At 35.2% G+C, this 17014-nt stretch overlaps 1 protein-coding gene across 2 annotated transcripts in view; it reads left to right on the forward strand.

Annotated features, from left to right (window-relative positions):
* The window catches only part of LOC108708862 (ephrin type-A receptor 6), a 394409-nt gene that overhangs the window by 205961 nt on the left and 171434 nt on the right, over positions 1–17014 (forward strand). For both annotated transcript variants that reach the window (XM_041583374.1, XM_041583375.1), the window contains exon 5: positions 965–1294. In XM_041583374.1, the coding sequence (XP_041439308.1) occupies positions 965–1294 (330 nt within the window). The remainder of the gene's footprint in view (positions 1–964; positions 1295–17014) is intronic.

Here is a 17014-nt window from a genome sequence, read left to right on the forward strand (position 1 = left end):
ACCCTCAAACTACTCAGCTATATAACCTGACTGTCTGTCACTCCTAGAGTGACCTCTTAAGGTGAGTAGCCTATCCTGACTAGACCTGACCTGTCTAGGTTCCACTTTACCCTGCCTGCCTGCTTAGGCCAGGGCTTGCATAAAATGACCCTGACCCTCCCATCAACCTTATTCCTTTCCTTCTTTCATAAGATATAGTATAAAAGGTTGACATATAAAATACTGTTTGATCCACAGGATTTGCTTTGAATTGTGTGCACGTTGGACCTACAACACTAGTATTAATAAGTCTCCATAACTGATCTCATGTGCATCACCCAACTGACACTGAGTGAAAAAAGAAAATTAGTCTAAAGAGCATGACTTCATATTTGCAAATGAATCAAACAACCAATCATCACACAAACAATTCCGTTTAAAATAACTATGATGATGAAAGTTCTTATATTATATTCTGATAATGATAACTAAGCAAATAAGTTGTTTATTTTTTGCTTTCTAAATCTATACAATAATTTAATGTTTTAGCATTTTTTAGCCATGCTGAAAAAATGTTTGCCTATTCATTGGAAAGCAGAGGCAACAAAAGTATTTTTGTGTATATGAAATGTAATGTACTTCCTTTATGTGACTTTTATCTTTCCAAATATCCATATTTAGGCTAGTAGTAAGTTGAAAAATATATCAAGACGCTTGAAAATAGCATGAATTTTTTACAATTTTTAAATTAAATCATTAGATTTCTAGAGTTTAATGCAGTTTTATAGGGGTTGAAATAAGTATTCTTGGCAGTGTTAGTAACATCCCAGTAGGAGGCTGATTACTAACTAAGACTTGATTATTGGAAAAATGATTGCTCTCTATGCTACTACAGGGAAATCAAGTAATGCTCCAAAACAAGTCATGGAATTTCATTGTGGTGGTGTTAATGTTGCTCTCTTTGTTCCTTATTTTTATTTTTCAGAACCACCTTCAGCTCCAAGGAATGTAAACTTTAACATGAATGAAACAGCTCTTTATTTAGAGTGGAGTCCACCTATTGACACTGGTGGAAGAAAGGATCTCATGTACAATATTCTCTGCAGGAAGTGCGATCCAAGCCAATGTGAACTCTGTGGTGGTGGAATTCGTTTTGTTCCTGCACATTCTGGCCTGCAAAATGCTTCAGTCACTGTGCTTGATTTCTTATCTCATGTGAACTACACATTTGATATTGAAGCAACAAATGGTGTTTCTGAACTTAGCTTCTTCCCCAAACAATATACATCCATCATAATTACAACTGACCAAGAAGGTAGGATATACAGTACCTATAGTTTATTTCTTTTTATATTGTATGCAGAATAAAATCTATAGAAAAATGCAAAAAAATTCATTCTTGCACAGATCATTCCACTATTTTTCCAAGTTGCGGTAAACTGTGACTTGCACGAGGTTGCTTATTCAATCTTTAGTTGAATCTGAAAAGATGTTACATGCATATTAACTAATTGCTAAACTTATAAACTAATATTTTAAAGTCATTTTGCTAGAGCTGGCGAGTTTGTGTATAAAGCCAACAGGAATTGTCCTGTAATGTAAGCTAATGTTTGGAATTGAGTTTGTAGACTCAAAAATGATTAGTAGAATGTAAGTTTGCTACATTTGTTTTGTTTTTAATCAATTTTGTTTTCGAGAGTAAAGGTTTTTTTGAGTGTGGTAAGTTTTCACATTTTTTTAAACTAAAAACCTCACAAAATTGAAACTTTAATAAACATGCCCCTAGATGTATTTTTCCTGTATTGAATATAAGACACAACTAATACATGATTTCCCAGGATATCCCAGACAGTATTATTTTCTAAGATGGATTCCAAGTTTTCTTTGTTTTTAAATCATTATGAGCTAATAGAAAAATGACATATTCAAGGAATACTTATTCAAACAGATTTTAACATATATTGCAATCTTAAACGTATTCTCCCTACCGATCCAACCTAGAACATGTAACTATCTGGGATGTATTTGCAATTATTTGGGGCACATGTATAAGGGGCACAATTTCAAAAGTTTTCATAAAATTGCACGAGGAAGCTAATTATTCGTTTTCCCATAATTTGCAATGTTTTCCCCTAATGTTGAGCATATTTCTGAAAAATCTTAAAAGGGTTAATGCCAATCACATAAAGTCATGGGGAAATTTGCAGGAAGCAAGTTGAAAATCACAACTAGTTTTAAATTACAGAAAAAATACACATTTTCAGCTTACTTGAGTTCTGAACTTTTGAATTCTCCAATTGACTTGTACATTATCTCAACAGGTTTTAAATGCCATAATGTGAATTTTTAAAATGTTTATTTTTTTCTGCAGAATTTTAGAAAAAAATAATGAATTATGGTTTTATGCAATTTTTATTTTTATTTATATATCAACCCCTTAGAACTCCAGATGTATTTGTGATATCAACTTTCTAAATCTGTGCATACACATGCCAACATTGACTGCTGACTTGCCCACTGCAATGAGTTGGCATTTGGCTTTTATATTGTCAAAACAGTAGCCTGTCTGACCAATATCGTGCAGCCAATACCTATCATGAAGGTTTAAAAACCCACTCTGGGAGGAATTTATCAGGCAGGTAATGTGGCCCTCTCCAAATCGGTTCCATTGGAAAACTCTATTATCATTTGATCATTGACCCAGTTGTAAAATGATGGGATCAGCCTAATTTGGGGCCTGGTACATTGGTAGCCATATCAAGCAAAATTCCACTAATTTAAAATCCCAGCATGAGCTGATCATGCCTTATCACGTATAATGCAGAATTGAGTCACAAGCATTGAGGGATTCAGTATCTTAGACCCCCCCCCCCAAAAAAAAAAACTGATCTGAGCTAATAAAACCCATTACAGGCTACATTCATTTTTATTTTATTTTTATATTATCTGCTTTAGGTTTGTTCTGAATCTCTCTTGGTCCGTTTGCTCCAGCGGGGAGCATAGGGCCTCAACGACACTCCTCCAACAAACTCGGTTTGCAGCGGTCTTCTTCAGCTGAGCCCATGTCCATCCGGCTGCCTTCATTTCAGCCTCCATGTCTGTCTTGGCTGGCCAACTTTTCTTTTCACTTGTGGGTTCCACTCAAGGGCTTGCCTTGTGATTTTGTCAGAACTTTTTCTGAGGGTGTGGCCTATCCAGCCCCACTTTCTTCTTCTGATTTCTCAGTCGATGGAGATCTGTTTTGATCTTTTCCATAGGCTGATGTTGGAAGTTTTCTCTGGCCATCTGATGTGTAGGATGTGTCGTAGGCAGCGGTTGATGAAGGTTTGGAGCTTACTTGTGGTTGTCATGGTCAGTCTCCAGGTTTCCGAACCATAAAGCAAGACTGCTTTCACATTGGTGTTAAAAATACGAATTTTGGTTTGTTGTGAAAGGGCAGTGGAGTTCCAGATGGGACGTAAGGTGTTAAATGCATGTCTGGCTTTGTTGATATGGCTCCTGATGTCCTCATCTGCTCCTCCATCCTTGCTTACTACGCTGCCCAGGTAGACAAACTTGTCCACGTCCTTAATGTCAACTCCTTGCAGCTTGATTTGATTTTGCTGCTGGTTGTTAATCCTCATGGTTTCTGTTTTGTTAGTGTTAATCTTGAGGCCAGTTTTTGCTGCTTCCTCTGATAGACGTGTGAGTTTCTGCTGTGCATCTTGTTGTCTGTGCGACAGGAGGCTGACATCATCTGCAAAGTCTAGGTCCTCCAAGATTTTAGTGAAGGACCAGTGGATTCCTGTGTTGGCATTTTGTGTACTTAATGAATATGTATGAATATTTTTATCTATATGATTAGTGAATTCTTCTTTTTTCCATGCCTCACCAATATTAGCCCTGGGGGGTGCAAATATGTTAGTCAAAGCCCAGTAAAATCAATTACCAGGCTTGTGTTCCTTTTAGGAAAAAATGTACAAGCATAAGGCAAATTAATGCAGTCATGTTTCTTTCCTTTTCCAAGCATAACTTGGCAGACTAGTGGGGTTAATTAGCAATGTTCATAATTTAATTCCACAATTCACGTTTTTGTTTTAAAAACATTTGAGTAACGATTAAAGATATCACAATTTTTCAATATCTATTAAGGGAAAAACAAAAACATCAGCTTACAAGGTCATGTAGTAGTCAATAGGAGTTACCCTAACCAAAATGTATACAATATATACAATTTCAATATTTATTCTAATAAACCTAAGAATAAGTAAAACACAAATTTGAGATTTTTTTTCTCCACAATTTTTTTCAAGTTTTTTATATTTACATTTTTAATTTGCACATGCATAGTAAAGCAAAGTACGATGTCTACGATTTAATGTTTACCTGAGTCAGTTTACCTGGTGGTAATGCAGGCCCCCGTTCTATGCTCATAAAGAAGGCACCATGGTTAATCAATGATAAAACCAAAAAAGCACATGTTATACTGTACTATAAAACATCCTCCACCTTCTCTACAAAAATTTAATTGTGGCTGTAGCCCAATAGCATTTTAATGTCTATCCATCTGCCGAGAGCATTAGTTAAATCATTCAACAGGTTATTGGCGTGACAAAGGTGGTCCATTCTCTGTTATCTACTTTCTGATTATTTTACCATGCTTGACACTTGTGCAGAATTTCCTTTCAAGGTTTAGTTATGCAACAGAGCTAAAATATTATATTCAAGAATGTGACCTTTGCCAATATGTGTTTACAATTTTAATGCAGGAAGAACAATTTAGATTAAAAGAATAAATTAAAAAAAAAAACAATGTACACACATTGCTTGGTTCATTCCTCAGATTTCTATATCTATGAGACAACAATCCACTCTCACAGGTTTTCTTGGCAGCTTCAACTTTGTTGGATTGTAATTTACTGAAAGAAGGACTTTTTAAAATGAAATTCCGATTCATTTACTCTGTCTTTATCGTAAGGGATTTCATTATTGTAAGCTTACACTTCGTCAACAAGGCACTTTAACCATATTAATCACTTTGCTGTGGTTTGTAGCATTGTTGTTTGCACTGTTCTGCTTAACAAGGGCACAGATCTTTGTAATTTCATGGTTTTGAATTATTTCTTAATGTGCCATTAAGGAAAATATATTACAGAATGAGTCTTTCTCAGGGAACTCAGTGCAGTAAAGGTTTAACCCATATCCAGGTCCCAAAGGTGCTCACTGCTCACATGGTCATAGATGTCAGTAATGTAATGCATACCAATTAGATTCACCATTACTATACTGTTCCAATGTCATTGCTACCAAAAGCTACCCTCATTAACTCATAGAGACTTTTTAGGGGTGCATTTTTTTGCACATGTACAATTTTGTACAGTGGAAGAGCATGTAAGAGAATAGACATATGGCACCTATGATGACGTTGATGCAACTAGTGCACCATGTCCAACCTGCTCCTATATTATCGTACTGTTTGCAGCAATCAACTGCAAAATGCTGCAGTGATGCAGTATATTATAATCTGAATTGCACTTTTTTATTATCTTCAGTTCCATGATGCCTGCCCTCCTGTAAAGCCAAAGGCAATGCTAATGACTGCAAATTAAAAAATATGTTATAAGAATGCTTCACTTATTTGGGGGGCCTATACGTAAACAGATGATTGTACAATTCCTTTCAAGCCTAACCCGATTGTATATAAAAATATATTGGCTCGCTGTCAGTTTAAGAGGCTTGATATATTTGAGATTTAGTACTCTACATTCTATTTTAACTCCAAAGCCCAATCCAGTGTTTAGTCTTTCTGACATGAATCTTAGTATCCTGGAAAGTTGGATGCAAAATCTCATTAGCCTTACAATCTTGAAATAATTGCACTGTAACAAATTAACAGAACAGATTTTCCATTTGTTTATATTATATTATAAAAACATGTTCTAAATGTTCATGGGTAAATGAAGACAATCATTTTCCCTTATCTTCTATACTGATTATTTTCTAAATCAAAATAACATTAAATACAATGAGATACTCTAGGGCAGTGGTCCCCAACCTTTTTCACAGTGAGCAACATTCAGATTTAAAAAGAGTTGGAGAGCAACACAAGCATGAAAAATGTTCCTGGGGTGCCAAATAAGGGTTGTGATTGGCTATTGGTAGCCCCTATGTGGATTGGCAGCCTACAGGAGCTTCTGTTTGACAGTACACCTGTTTCTGCAATTAAAACTTGCCTCCAAGCCTGGAATTAGAAAATAAGCACCTGCTCTGAGGCCACTGAAAGCAACATCCAAGGGGTTGGGGAGCAACATGTTGCTAACGAGCTACTGGTTGGGGATCACTGCTCTAGGACGTGCAGATATATTCTTCAATGAAGAACGTCTCATTAGAACTAGTGAATTGGCTATACAACTATGGTAGTGTCTTTATGAAACAAATAAATAAATATCATCAAGATTTGGATACACAAATATGAATATACAGGCAAGTCAACATCGGGCTCACAATCTGATTTCCTTCCCTCTTGGCTAGAGAGAATAAAATCAAACAGAAAGAACAGGGTTTGTTAAGAGCCCTTGGTAGACATGAAATTAACTCTAAAAAAAACATGACATTGTGAATAGATTTCTAGAGGTAAATGTTCTCAAAGTTCAGCAATTACTGTATGTCCTTGCAGAGCTTTGAGAGATTTTAATTGAAGGCTGCTAAACAGGGCATTCTATTCAGTGCACTCTAGTCAGTGACAAATTGAAGTGTGGAAATCAAACACATTTCAATTAGCTAGCTCCTTTTTTGTTGGAACCTGTATCGATTCTTTCATCAAGGCACTACTATGAGATTACGTGTTTACCCCTTTAATTGCTGGAGAGCTAGGACCTAGCAAAGCATAACAAAGTGGGGCTTTTTGTAATTAGTAACCTCTGACATCAACCTTAATTGACTGACTCAATGATGACAAGCACAGTCTTTTAAATTTATTTAAATACCAACTGCTGCTTAAACATGCTTCATTATAATGAGTTGCCAATGGAATATATGGAATGCGTCAAAGGAAATATCACTTTTAATACAACAATTAATAGAAAGGAAACACCTGACTGCAGTATATTGCATGCCACACTGAGGATCAAAGTGGTTTGTGGGTCAAGAACAGGAAGGGAAGTCATTAATCTTGGTTAGACAATCTGATACAAATTCTGTATGTAAGTGCCATGACTTTCACATAAAACTTTAGGGATTAATTCGAAAGTGAAGGTTAAGGTTAAGCACCAGCATATTCCACTGATTCTATATATTTCAGACTGAATATTATTAGTTAATGCCTGGATTTATGTTATTCTGCAGCACAATGTATGTTTTCTTTATGAGCTGCGATGCTGGGGGCAGAGTCTATAAAGTCATGCCACTTCAAACAGAAAAACTCAATATAGTAGAATGATATTGGCTGCGGGATTGCTTTTTTAGAGCCAAGACAAATAAATTACCTATTACTTACTATATTCCACTGGGAAGATATTGCAAAAACGCAAAGAGCTAAAAATGTACATAATGTTTTTCGTTGTTGGAAACTAAGGTGTATTTGCCCTAATTAATGGGAGAGGAAGAAAGGATGCCATTGCTGAACTTTAGATCATTGTTACATTTAGCTTAGCTGAACTCTCACTGGAAGTGCCTGGAGGATGGGTGGGGTACAGTCGTTGAATTACAATTTAGTACAAATAAAGGGACCAGTGGTTCCTAACCATGAAACAACCATTTATTACAATATTTGAAGGACAAAGATAAGCAACAGTCCATCAGATACTTAAGTGGATAACCTCACCACAGGTGCCTGCCACAGTGTATTGGATATGCTCCAAGGGACTACCCTAAGCCCTACCACACTGATGTCCCTACTGAAGTTACCAAGATGTGTCCTGAAAAATACTAAATCTACTACTTCTTGGTGGGGACTACTCTTGCTAAGTGGCTCTGATTACATTACACCTCTAGTATGAACTTAGACAGGCCACTTACTAATTCACAGGGTCCCTGTTAACCTTGGCTTCACTGAGAAATTGTTGCCTTAGAGTCTGACCTCTTCTGCTTTGATACTGAGGTCTACCTTTAACTGAGGTCCTCTGGCATTTCTACTTCCTCCTATAATGGGATCCAAAGACTGAGCCAAAGCTGCAGTAGTGTAAGGAAACCTCTTAGGTTCTCTCTTGTGTTAATATATAGCTACTCATTGACCACAAGAGCAAGAAGAAACAACGCAACAAGAGACAATGCAAATTATAGTCTGTGTCAGTGTTCAGTGTATGCAGTACTTCTTACTGGAAATGAAATGAAATAAAATTCATTAAATGAATAAATACACTTTCAGCCTGTGTGAAACAGATTTCAAGTAATGCTGTCAATAAAACAGTATTACTTTGCGAGCTTTAATTTTTAATTTAGTAAATTTGCATTCTGTTAATAACTTGGATTAAATCTCCTCTCATATATTCTATTCCATGTTCTTCTGTTTAAACATACTGTAACTTTTCAGCTCTAATGATGAAAGGCATTGTTAAACGGGGTGGGGGGGACTCATACTGTATTTACCTGTCTATACAAATCTTTCATGCTCTGATTTATCCCACCCAGGTCCTCTCCTGCCATGAGGTATGGTGAGAACCTGCTGCTGCCTCAAGAGCCGAAGGATAACCCCTGATCCCACCCTCAAACATAAAACACTGTAGGGATCAGCTTTCTGTATTCTTCATGTTTTGGCAGAGAGCACTGTACAATATATCACAGCCTAATAGCACAGGATTTTTTCGAGATGATTCTTAACATACAAATTCATTTATTAATTTAGGTGGGAGAAAATGCAACAATCAAATGCACTTAAAGGACTTCATGCATCATTACCCTTTAAAGGGAAACATTTTAGCTTGTGCTGTGTCAATTGTAATAAGATTCCTGACTCATCCATTTCTTTTTGTAGAATTTACATGAATGTAAATGAACATTTAGCCTAAACTCCAGAATATAACACAATGATACACCTCATAAAAAATAGCATCCACCTTGCTAGAATTTTTATATTTGAATTTTTTGAGCTTAACAGATCTATAAAAATCATCTTTTGGAATTTCAAGTTTACAATTTTGGCTGCATACAAGAACTCAATTCAAATGGTAATAAATGACTTGCCCAATGTTGGTCTGGAATGATTCCTGCACATCTCTACAATTTTCCATTAGTGTAAAGCTTTTAGCACTGTCCTACATGTGCTAATTAGTGTATAGTACTGCAAATCTGTAGTGTACCTGCTCTTTGCACAGTAAATTATTATAAAATTGTTTACAGATAAGGGATCTGTTTATCCAGAAAGCTCCCAATATTGGGAAGGCCATCTCCCATAGACTCCAAAGAATTTCTAGAATATATTTGCTTGTTCTCTGTAATAATAAAACAGTGCTTGGTACATTATCCTAACTAAGATGTAATTAATCACTATTGGAGACAAAACAAGGCTGTTGGGTGAATTAATGTTTAGATCAATTTTTTTGTAGACTTAAGGTCTGAAAAATCAATTTCCGGAAAAATCAGTTATCTGGAAAACCCAGGTCCTGAGTAGGGATGGGCGAATTTTACCCATTTCGCTTCGCCAAAAATTCACGGCGGCGAAATGTCGCTGACACCCATTAAAGTCTAATTTGACGTGCGTCTTTTTATTTTGACACACAAAGCCATACAAGTCTATGGGCGTCATTTTTTCGGCGAAACAAGGCGAAAAAATTCGCCCATCCCTAGTCCTGAGCATTTTAACAGTTCTGATACCTGTATGAACACAGATGTTAGAAATAAATCACCATAGGGTTCACTTTCAAATTTTGGAAAAAAAAAAGGCACAAAGTACATTTTGCCCCTCCCCCCAAACTGACCCCATTGAGTGCTGTACTTGTTTTTTAGGGTATCTGTGCCCTAAGGGATGTTATTGTGTGCCCCACAGCACTAACCCATGATATATGAGCCTTTATATGTCAAAATGTAGAGATTTCTGCACATTTCTGCACACGATCACCTTTATAAAGAGAAATGATGAAAAGAATAAACATATTGTGGCCCTGCAGAGGTTTCACCCCAGCCTTGCATTGTAACTTACATATCAATGTAAACTGGAATAATGGAAGGAATATAAATAACCACTGACCTGGAAATAAGAATTGGCAATGTTGACCTGTATACAAATCACAAGGAGCCCTTTATCATTTATTCTTTGCATCACTTCAGCAGGACAAGTAGGCAAATGGAATAAATCCCACACAATATCGCACAGTATATCTGAAACCTCTCTCTACAATGAATTCTCAACTCTAGATGTTATGATTCACAACAGGGCAAGTTATCAGAATATCCACATCAGAATGCTGGGGTGAAAACTGATGACCCACTTTGACTGGCTCCTCTGCCTTAAATTAAGTTAAACCAGTTATGTGGTTTGTTAGGCCCTGGAGGTCAGAAGATTTGCTATTAAAAATGAAGTGATATTTCAGTTCTGTGCTCTGCTAAGTTCATGTTGTATTTTCATGTATTATACTTTGCAAAGCTTCTATGGAGATGGGAATTGGTTTGAATACATTAATATGTTTGTATTATCATCATGCACAAGTGATTAGTGTCTAGGTCTCTGTTTATTAAATGAATACTGCTCAATCAGATTAATAAGGGAGGAAACATGTCTAATGCAGGACCACAAAGATTAAAGCATAGCTCTGTACAAAGCATTTTCATAGGCTTCTGTAATTAAAGGGAAAAAAATTAAAAATAATTTTTTAACTTTTAAGGGATCATTTATTATATACACGGCAGAGGCAAAGAAAACATGCGAATTTATTCGCCAGCGGCGAAACAGCCAAATTCGTCACAAATTTGCGCCTGGTGAATAAATTCACCCATCACTATACATTAAGGATAATTTCCCTGAGGCTCAAGTGCTAGATTGTTAAGCATACACCCCTTAATGCACTTCACAATCTGTCCCTAATAGTGCAAAATATTCCTTTTGAAGAGTATTTTTTTATTGACTTAATACCTCCTCCTTGGTTCTTCAGAGCAATTCAACCAGATTATCCACTCGTTAAAACCCTCATGTAATAACCACCTCTTTTATCAATAAGTCTTGGCAAGAACGAGGGAGGAACAATATAAAGTGAAAAAGGCTAATTTGTTAGATAAGTATTAACAAAATATAATACATCAAACTGCTTTATATACCTTGTATAAAAAGGCATACTCATGTTGAACATTGATTTAAAAAGCATACAATAATATGTCTAGTGCATACATATGTGCTATTTAAGTTAAAACATTCATTTAATGAAGGTCTCCCTAATTTATAAGTCTGAGACATTGGCAAGAACAAGCAAGGAACTGTATTAAGGGTAAAAAAACATGATTGATTTGATGAGTATTAATAACAAAATATAATACATCAAACTGCTTTATATACCTTGTATTCGGCATACTTATGTTGAGTATTGGTTTAAATATCTATGTGTCTAGTGTATACATACAGTATGTGCCCTACCTGGACTCCTTATACAGAATACTGGAGTAAGTCAATACAGAAATGTAATGCTATATACATAATATCATTTTCCAGAGTTTTGCCTGCATCCAATTTACAGTAACTCATTCAACACAATTTGAACCTGTTAGAATTAAATCTATTTATGGTTGAAAATACAGAGTAGATGTGTCATTATTTCTTTAATATGTGTACAGCCTAAATGTTGGTATAATCTTGTGAAGGTGACATTGGTTAGCTCAGTTGGAATGATGGATTTGGGTTTCTGTAGCTGCCGTTGCTGAATGTCAGGGAAGGTGTATATATCTCTATCACCAGGTATTTGTGCCAGACTTGGCTGCTTTTGTGGTATCGCATTCCAGACAGAACCATTGTATTTCAGGTGAAAGTGACCTTACTCAGAGTGAAGGAGTTTGTAAATCACAAATCCACTTTTCTGACCCTCTTTATATTAGTTCATGTCCACTACAAGTGCCATAGAAATGGCCAGTACAGAGTTTAACAGTATAATTTTTTTGTATCATTTATTGCAGAAGGCTTTAACAGCAAAACAGTTTTGAACTTGTTTTATAGTGTAAAAATTCTTTCTGTGATTATACAAATAGTGAATTATTTATCACATTACAACAGGAAACCCAGACACATCATAAATACAGTAATAAATCGTTATTATTGCAATAGAAGGCCCTCCAGAACAAATAAGGCTTATAATTTGACACATGAATACCAGAGATAACCTTTTTCATGCTTACTGACTTAGTAAGAATACCTTCAGCTATAGAGAATTTTAATTTACTGGTGCAGCTTCACAAAAGTAGGTGAAGAGTTTTACTCTGTGGGAGAATGCATAATATGGGCAATTTATCTGAGCTTTTTATACTCATGTTCATTACAATGCTGCCTTATAGGTACAATCAATAAACTTGTGGTCTAGCCATTCTTCCAGAAGCCAAGACAATGGGGCAGATTTTCTAATGTTGGAAAAAAATTACCTTTTTTGAATTTTTTTCCCTCTGGAGAAAAAAATTAACTTCCCATGCTATTATTATTTAACTCTGAAAAAAGAGAGAGGTTTTTTTTCTCCCATGTGACACTTTCCTGTAAGATGCAATTATATGAGATTTCACCTAGTGTTGAAGCAGTGTACCAGTTTTTTCCATAGTTTATAATGGTTTTAATTTTTCACTCACGAAGACCCGGTTTTTCATGAAAAAACAAACAAAAGGAATTTAAAAATTGCTTAAGTGCATAATGCAGAACATATGTTTTCAGCAAAAAAAAACCAATATTATCTACTTGGATATTTCCAACAGTTTTTTGTATTATAACCTGAAATGTGGGATTTTGTCATCGATCTACACAAAATAGTACATCATTTTGAAAATGATTTACAAATAAAAACTGTAGGATTAATTACATAAATTATAATCCGCCATGTGTTCTAAAACCTCTCAGTAAGCCTTGTTTCAACCATTGGCCTTCAGAAGTCACATAAATAGTTGAATGGAGTCTACATGTGTGCAATTGTCATGTGATCTCAACATATATAGCTTACAATTGTTTTTAGTTTTTAAAAATTGGTAGAGAACATATTAAAACAAACAAACACTATCATCGAAAGAAAGGGGCTATCAAAAACTTAAAACAATTTGATTCAGGATAATCGGCAGTCAGGGTTAGAAAGATAATATGGAACAACTGTGATTAGCCAGTGACGCAACCAGGAAGTCGACAGTAATTCTGAAGGACCTGGAGAAATCAATAGTTGAGAAGCTTTAAAACATCAATGGGACATAAAGCTTGGCTTTATAAAAGAATATTAAGAAGAAAACCAAAATCTATGAGATACACAGCACAAATGAGGAAATATATTTCTGTTCTGATAGGATCTTAATAGAACCTTTTGAACTTAGCACAAAGATGACAGAATGACTGCTCATCGCCTTACAGAAGAAGATCCCTATGATAAAGCATGGTGGTTGAAGCGCTATATTTTGGGGATACTTTTTATTGACAGGGGTTAAGAAACTGGTGAAGCATGAGGACCAGTTGGATAGAACTAAATACAGGGCAATTCAGCAACAGACCCAAGACTGGTGGTTCAACCTCTAGAAGGACAATGACCTCTATAGACAATGGCTTGAGCAATTTTGGGCAAAAAAATTCAGATTTCAGAGGTCAAACACTGGTAGCTTTTAAAAAGGTTAACATAACAAATCACACAATATACTGTATGGACTGCTTCCTGTAGACTTGTTGTAGCTACATGATAATAGGTCCACATGCAAAGTCTTTTGAATGAGGCTTTTAGGTTTATATTAATATTTAAGGCTGCCATTTTCCAGGATTTTGTTTACAGATATTTTGCAATAGAGACCACTATGCATTCACTGGAAATGCAGTTGCAAGTAATAGATCATGACACTGGCATCAGTAGATATAAATGAATAGGGGCAGACAATGCAGATATTGGTACGTGTATTGAGAATCTTGACTTTTTCCAGGATCCTACCACTTCATTTTCATTTGAATGATTGCTAATAGATAAGTATATATTACACAGTATATGTGATTTTGCAAGGCAATTTTTGCTCAGTGGCATTAGTATTGATGGGGTTTTTATTCTCATCTGAGCTGAGCACATTTATGGGACATGGTGATAAACAGCTCCTTGGGTGTATTCATCTGTTATTTTGCATAATAGCTTGTGTGTGGGCAAGAATGCAAGAAAGTAATGCCTGCAAGCAAAATCCACTCATGCCCATTTATCTAGTATGTATATCACGTCCAACCCTTCAGTGATGTGCCAAGTATGCAAGTTCATCAAATCCTTAGAGTGATCTGTCAAAAGACAAGATAGTTCAAAAGAATAGATGGTGTCGCAGTTAACAGTTTAAAATTAATGTAAATGTATTTTAAAAAACCTATAGAAAAGGAAATGTGCAGCTGCAAAGGGCACTAAACCTATAAACTTCATTAATGGTTCACTATATCTTAAACTTTATATTCCCTTTGTGTTTGTATAATGCAGACATAGAGTTTTTACCAGTTTATATGGCAGCATTTGTGGCTAAACTCAAAGATTCAGACTTGCCTAAGGGCTCCATTATGGCCACAACCTTTCATAAATCCTCCAATATCCTTCCTACATAAAAAATTGTGCCAAAAGAATTGCATAATTGCAATTACAAACAAAGGGGAATAATTCATAAAGTGCAATTGTTTTCCCTACCTAACTCCACCACCATTTGCCTCACTACTTCAGTCATATTTTTAAAATAACCTTGCATATTTATTTACAGTATGTTGCCAGTGTAATTTGCTGGTGTAAATTTTTCTAAAAAAAATTCACCAGTTTAGTATTCACACCATAAAGAAATGATGTATCATATTAGCAAGGAGGATGTGACAGGGATATCTTCAAGTTAAGAAACTGTCACTAACGTAGTTCATTTATGCCTTTATTTTACATCAGTAACAAAATCCTTTTTAAATTAATAGAATATTTTAAAAAAAAAAACAAATGTAAAAAACATAAGGTAATTTGATTCATTTTAAGGTGTACTTACAGTATACACATTTTTCAACAATGTTAGTTTTTAACACAGATTTTTACTATTAATCATAAATGCACACACAAAAACATTATAAATCATCGTTTTCCAAAATTCCTTTTTAAAAACAACATTGTTGGTCAAATTTGCTTCAGGCAGAGTTTTGAGGTTGAGGTTTTTGGATTTTTTTTCCACTACTAATTACAATAAACTAGAATTTTTAGAGCTTTAGTAGGTATCCATATTTTTTTCGGATCGTTGAGTCCCTTTTTTGTTAATTCTTTTTATAATTGGATCTTTTAATAAACTCAATGACAATCGTGGTTTTAGAGTTTGTGAGTTTAGTGGTTCCAAAACCATTAAAATCTGACATGGGATGAATAAGCCTCCATGGGGAAGTTTTACTGAAGTATGAAATTATGGCTCACCACTACTGATGAGCAAATCTGTTCAATTTTGCTTCGCAGAAAAATTCACAAAACTGCAAAAAAAAATTGTGAAACAACAAAAAATGCACAAAGCGCATTGAAATCAAAAAGGGGCAGATTTACATATGGTCGAACATCGAGGGTTAATAAACCCTCAATATTCGACTGCCGAATGTAAATCCTTTGACTTCGAATATCGAAGTCGAAGGATTTACTGCAAATAGTGAGATTGAATCCTTCGATTTTTCATCGATCAAAAATTTTTTAGAAAGCCTATGGGGACCTTCCCCATAGGCTAACATTGCACCTCGGTAGCTTTTAGGTGGCGAAGTAGGGAGTCAAAGTTTTTTTTTAAAGAGACAGTACTTCGACTATCGAATGGTTGAATATTCGAATGATTTTTAGTTTGATTCAAAGTCGTAGTCGAAGGTCGAAGTAGCCAAAAAAACATTCGAAATTCATAGTTTTTTTTATTCTATTCCTTCACTCGAACTAAGTGAATGTGCCCCTAAGTGTCAAAAAAACTTTTTTTCCGCACGACAAATTTTTATATGTGCAACAAATTTTTCTTACTCCAAATATCTTAAAATCAATCGGCATTTTTTTTGTTGTGACTTTTTTGTCTCAATGACTTTTTTGTCTCAATGACTTTTCTGTCTCAATGACTTTTTTGGCTTGGCAACTTTTTTTGTCCAAATTCATTAAAGCCAATATGCGTTTTTTTCTTATGACCACTTTTTTGTCTCAGTTACAATTTTGTCTCAGCAACTTTTTTGTCATGGCAAAATTTTTTGCTGCAGTTTCTCCAAAAAATTTGCAGATGGCGAAATGCATAGTGAAAAAAATTTGCTCATCACTACTCACCATTCCACCACTCTGTTCATTTCTATGGGATTTTTAGAGGCACGTGTATCAGTGGGAAAAAGTTCACTATTTGATAAATACACCTCTAAAAATCAGCAATTGTATCAGTAATGTATGTACCCTAAAGCTGCTACTTTTCCATATATTTGTAGTACTACATACACTAAAGCCTTTCTCTATGTCTTGTAGGGGTTTAGTATGATGGTTGACTTGGTGTACTGAGTTGATGAGCTCAGAAGCAGAAATGCACTCTTAATTACTGTGATCTATCTTTGTAAGTTTATATGATTTGGTCCTATGAGGATTATAAACTACTTAACTACTAGCACCTTCGGCACACAAAGCCTGAAGCATTGTGCTTTGTAAGGCATCCTTATTATTCTCTACCAGCAACCATTAACTAGTGGCACAATATTTGTTAAACACAATACTGCTTTCTTTTGTATTTAATTTAATCTCTATTATTTCCATCAATCGTTCAAGCTGGCTTGAGAAAGCAAATGCATGGCTCGTATAAATGGCACACAAAGCATAGAAGCTCATCCGTCTTTAGAGACTGGATTAAGAACAGGGTTTTTATGATTGTATTTTACAAACATGTATTATACTGGGATTTCATTTCTGTGTTGCTACTTATAGTTCTATTGAAT

Source organism: Xenopus laevis, chromosome 2S (genome assembly GCF_017654675.1).
Source record: "Xenopus laevis strain J_2021 chromosome 2S, Xenopus_laevis_v10.1, whole genome shotgun sequence".
Lineage (NCBI taxonomy): Eukaryota > Metazoa > Chordata > Amphibia > Anura > Pipidae > Xenopus > Xenopus laevis.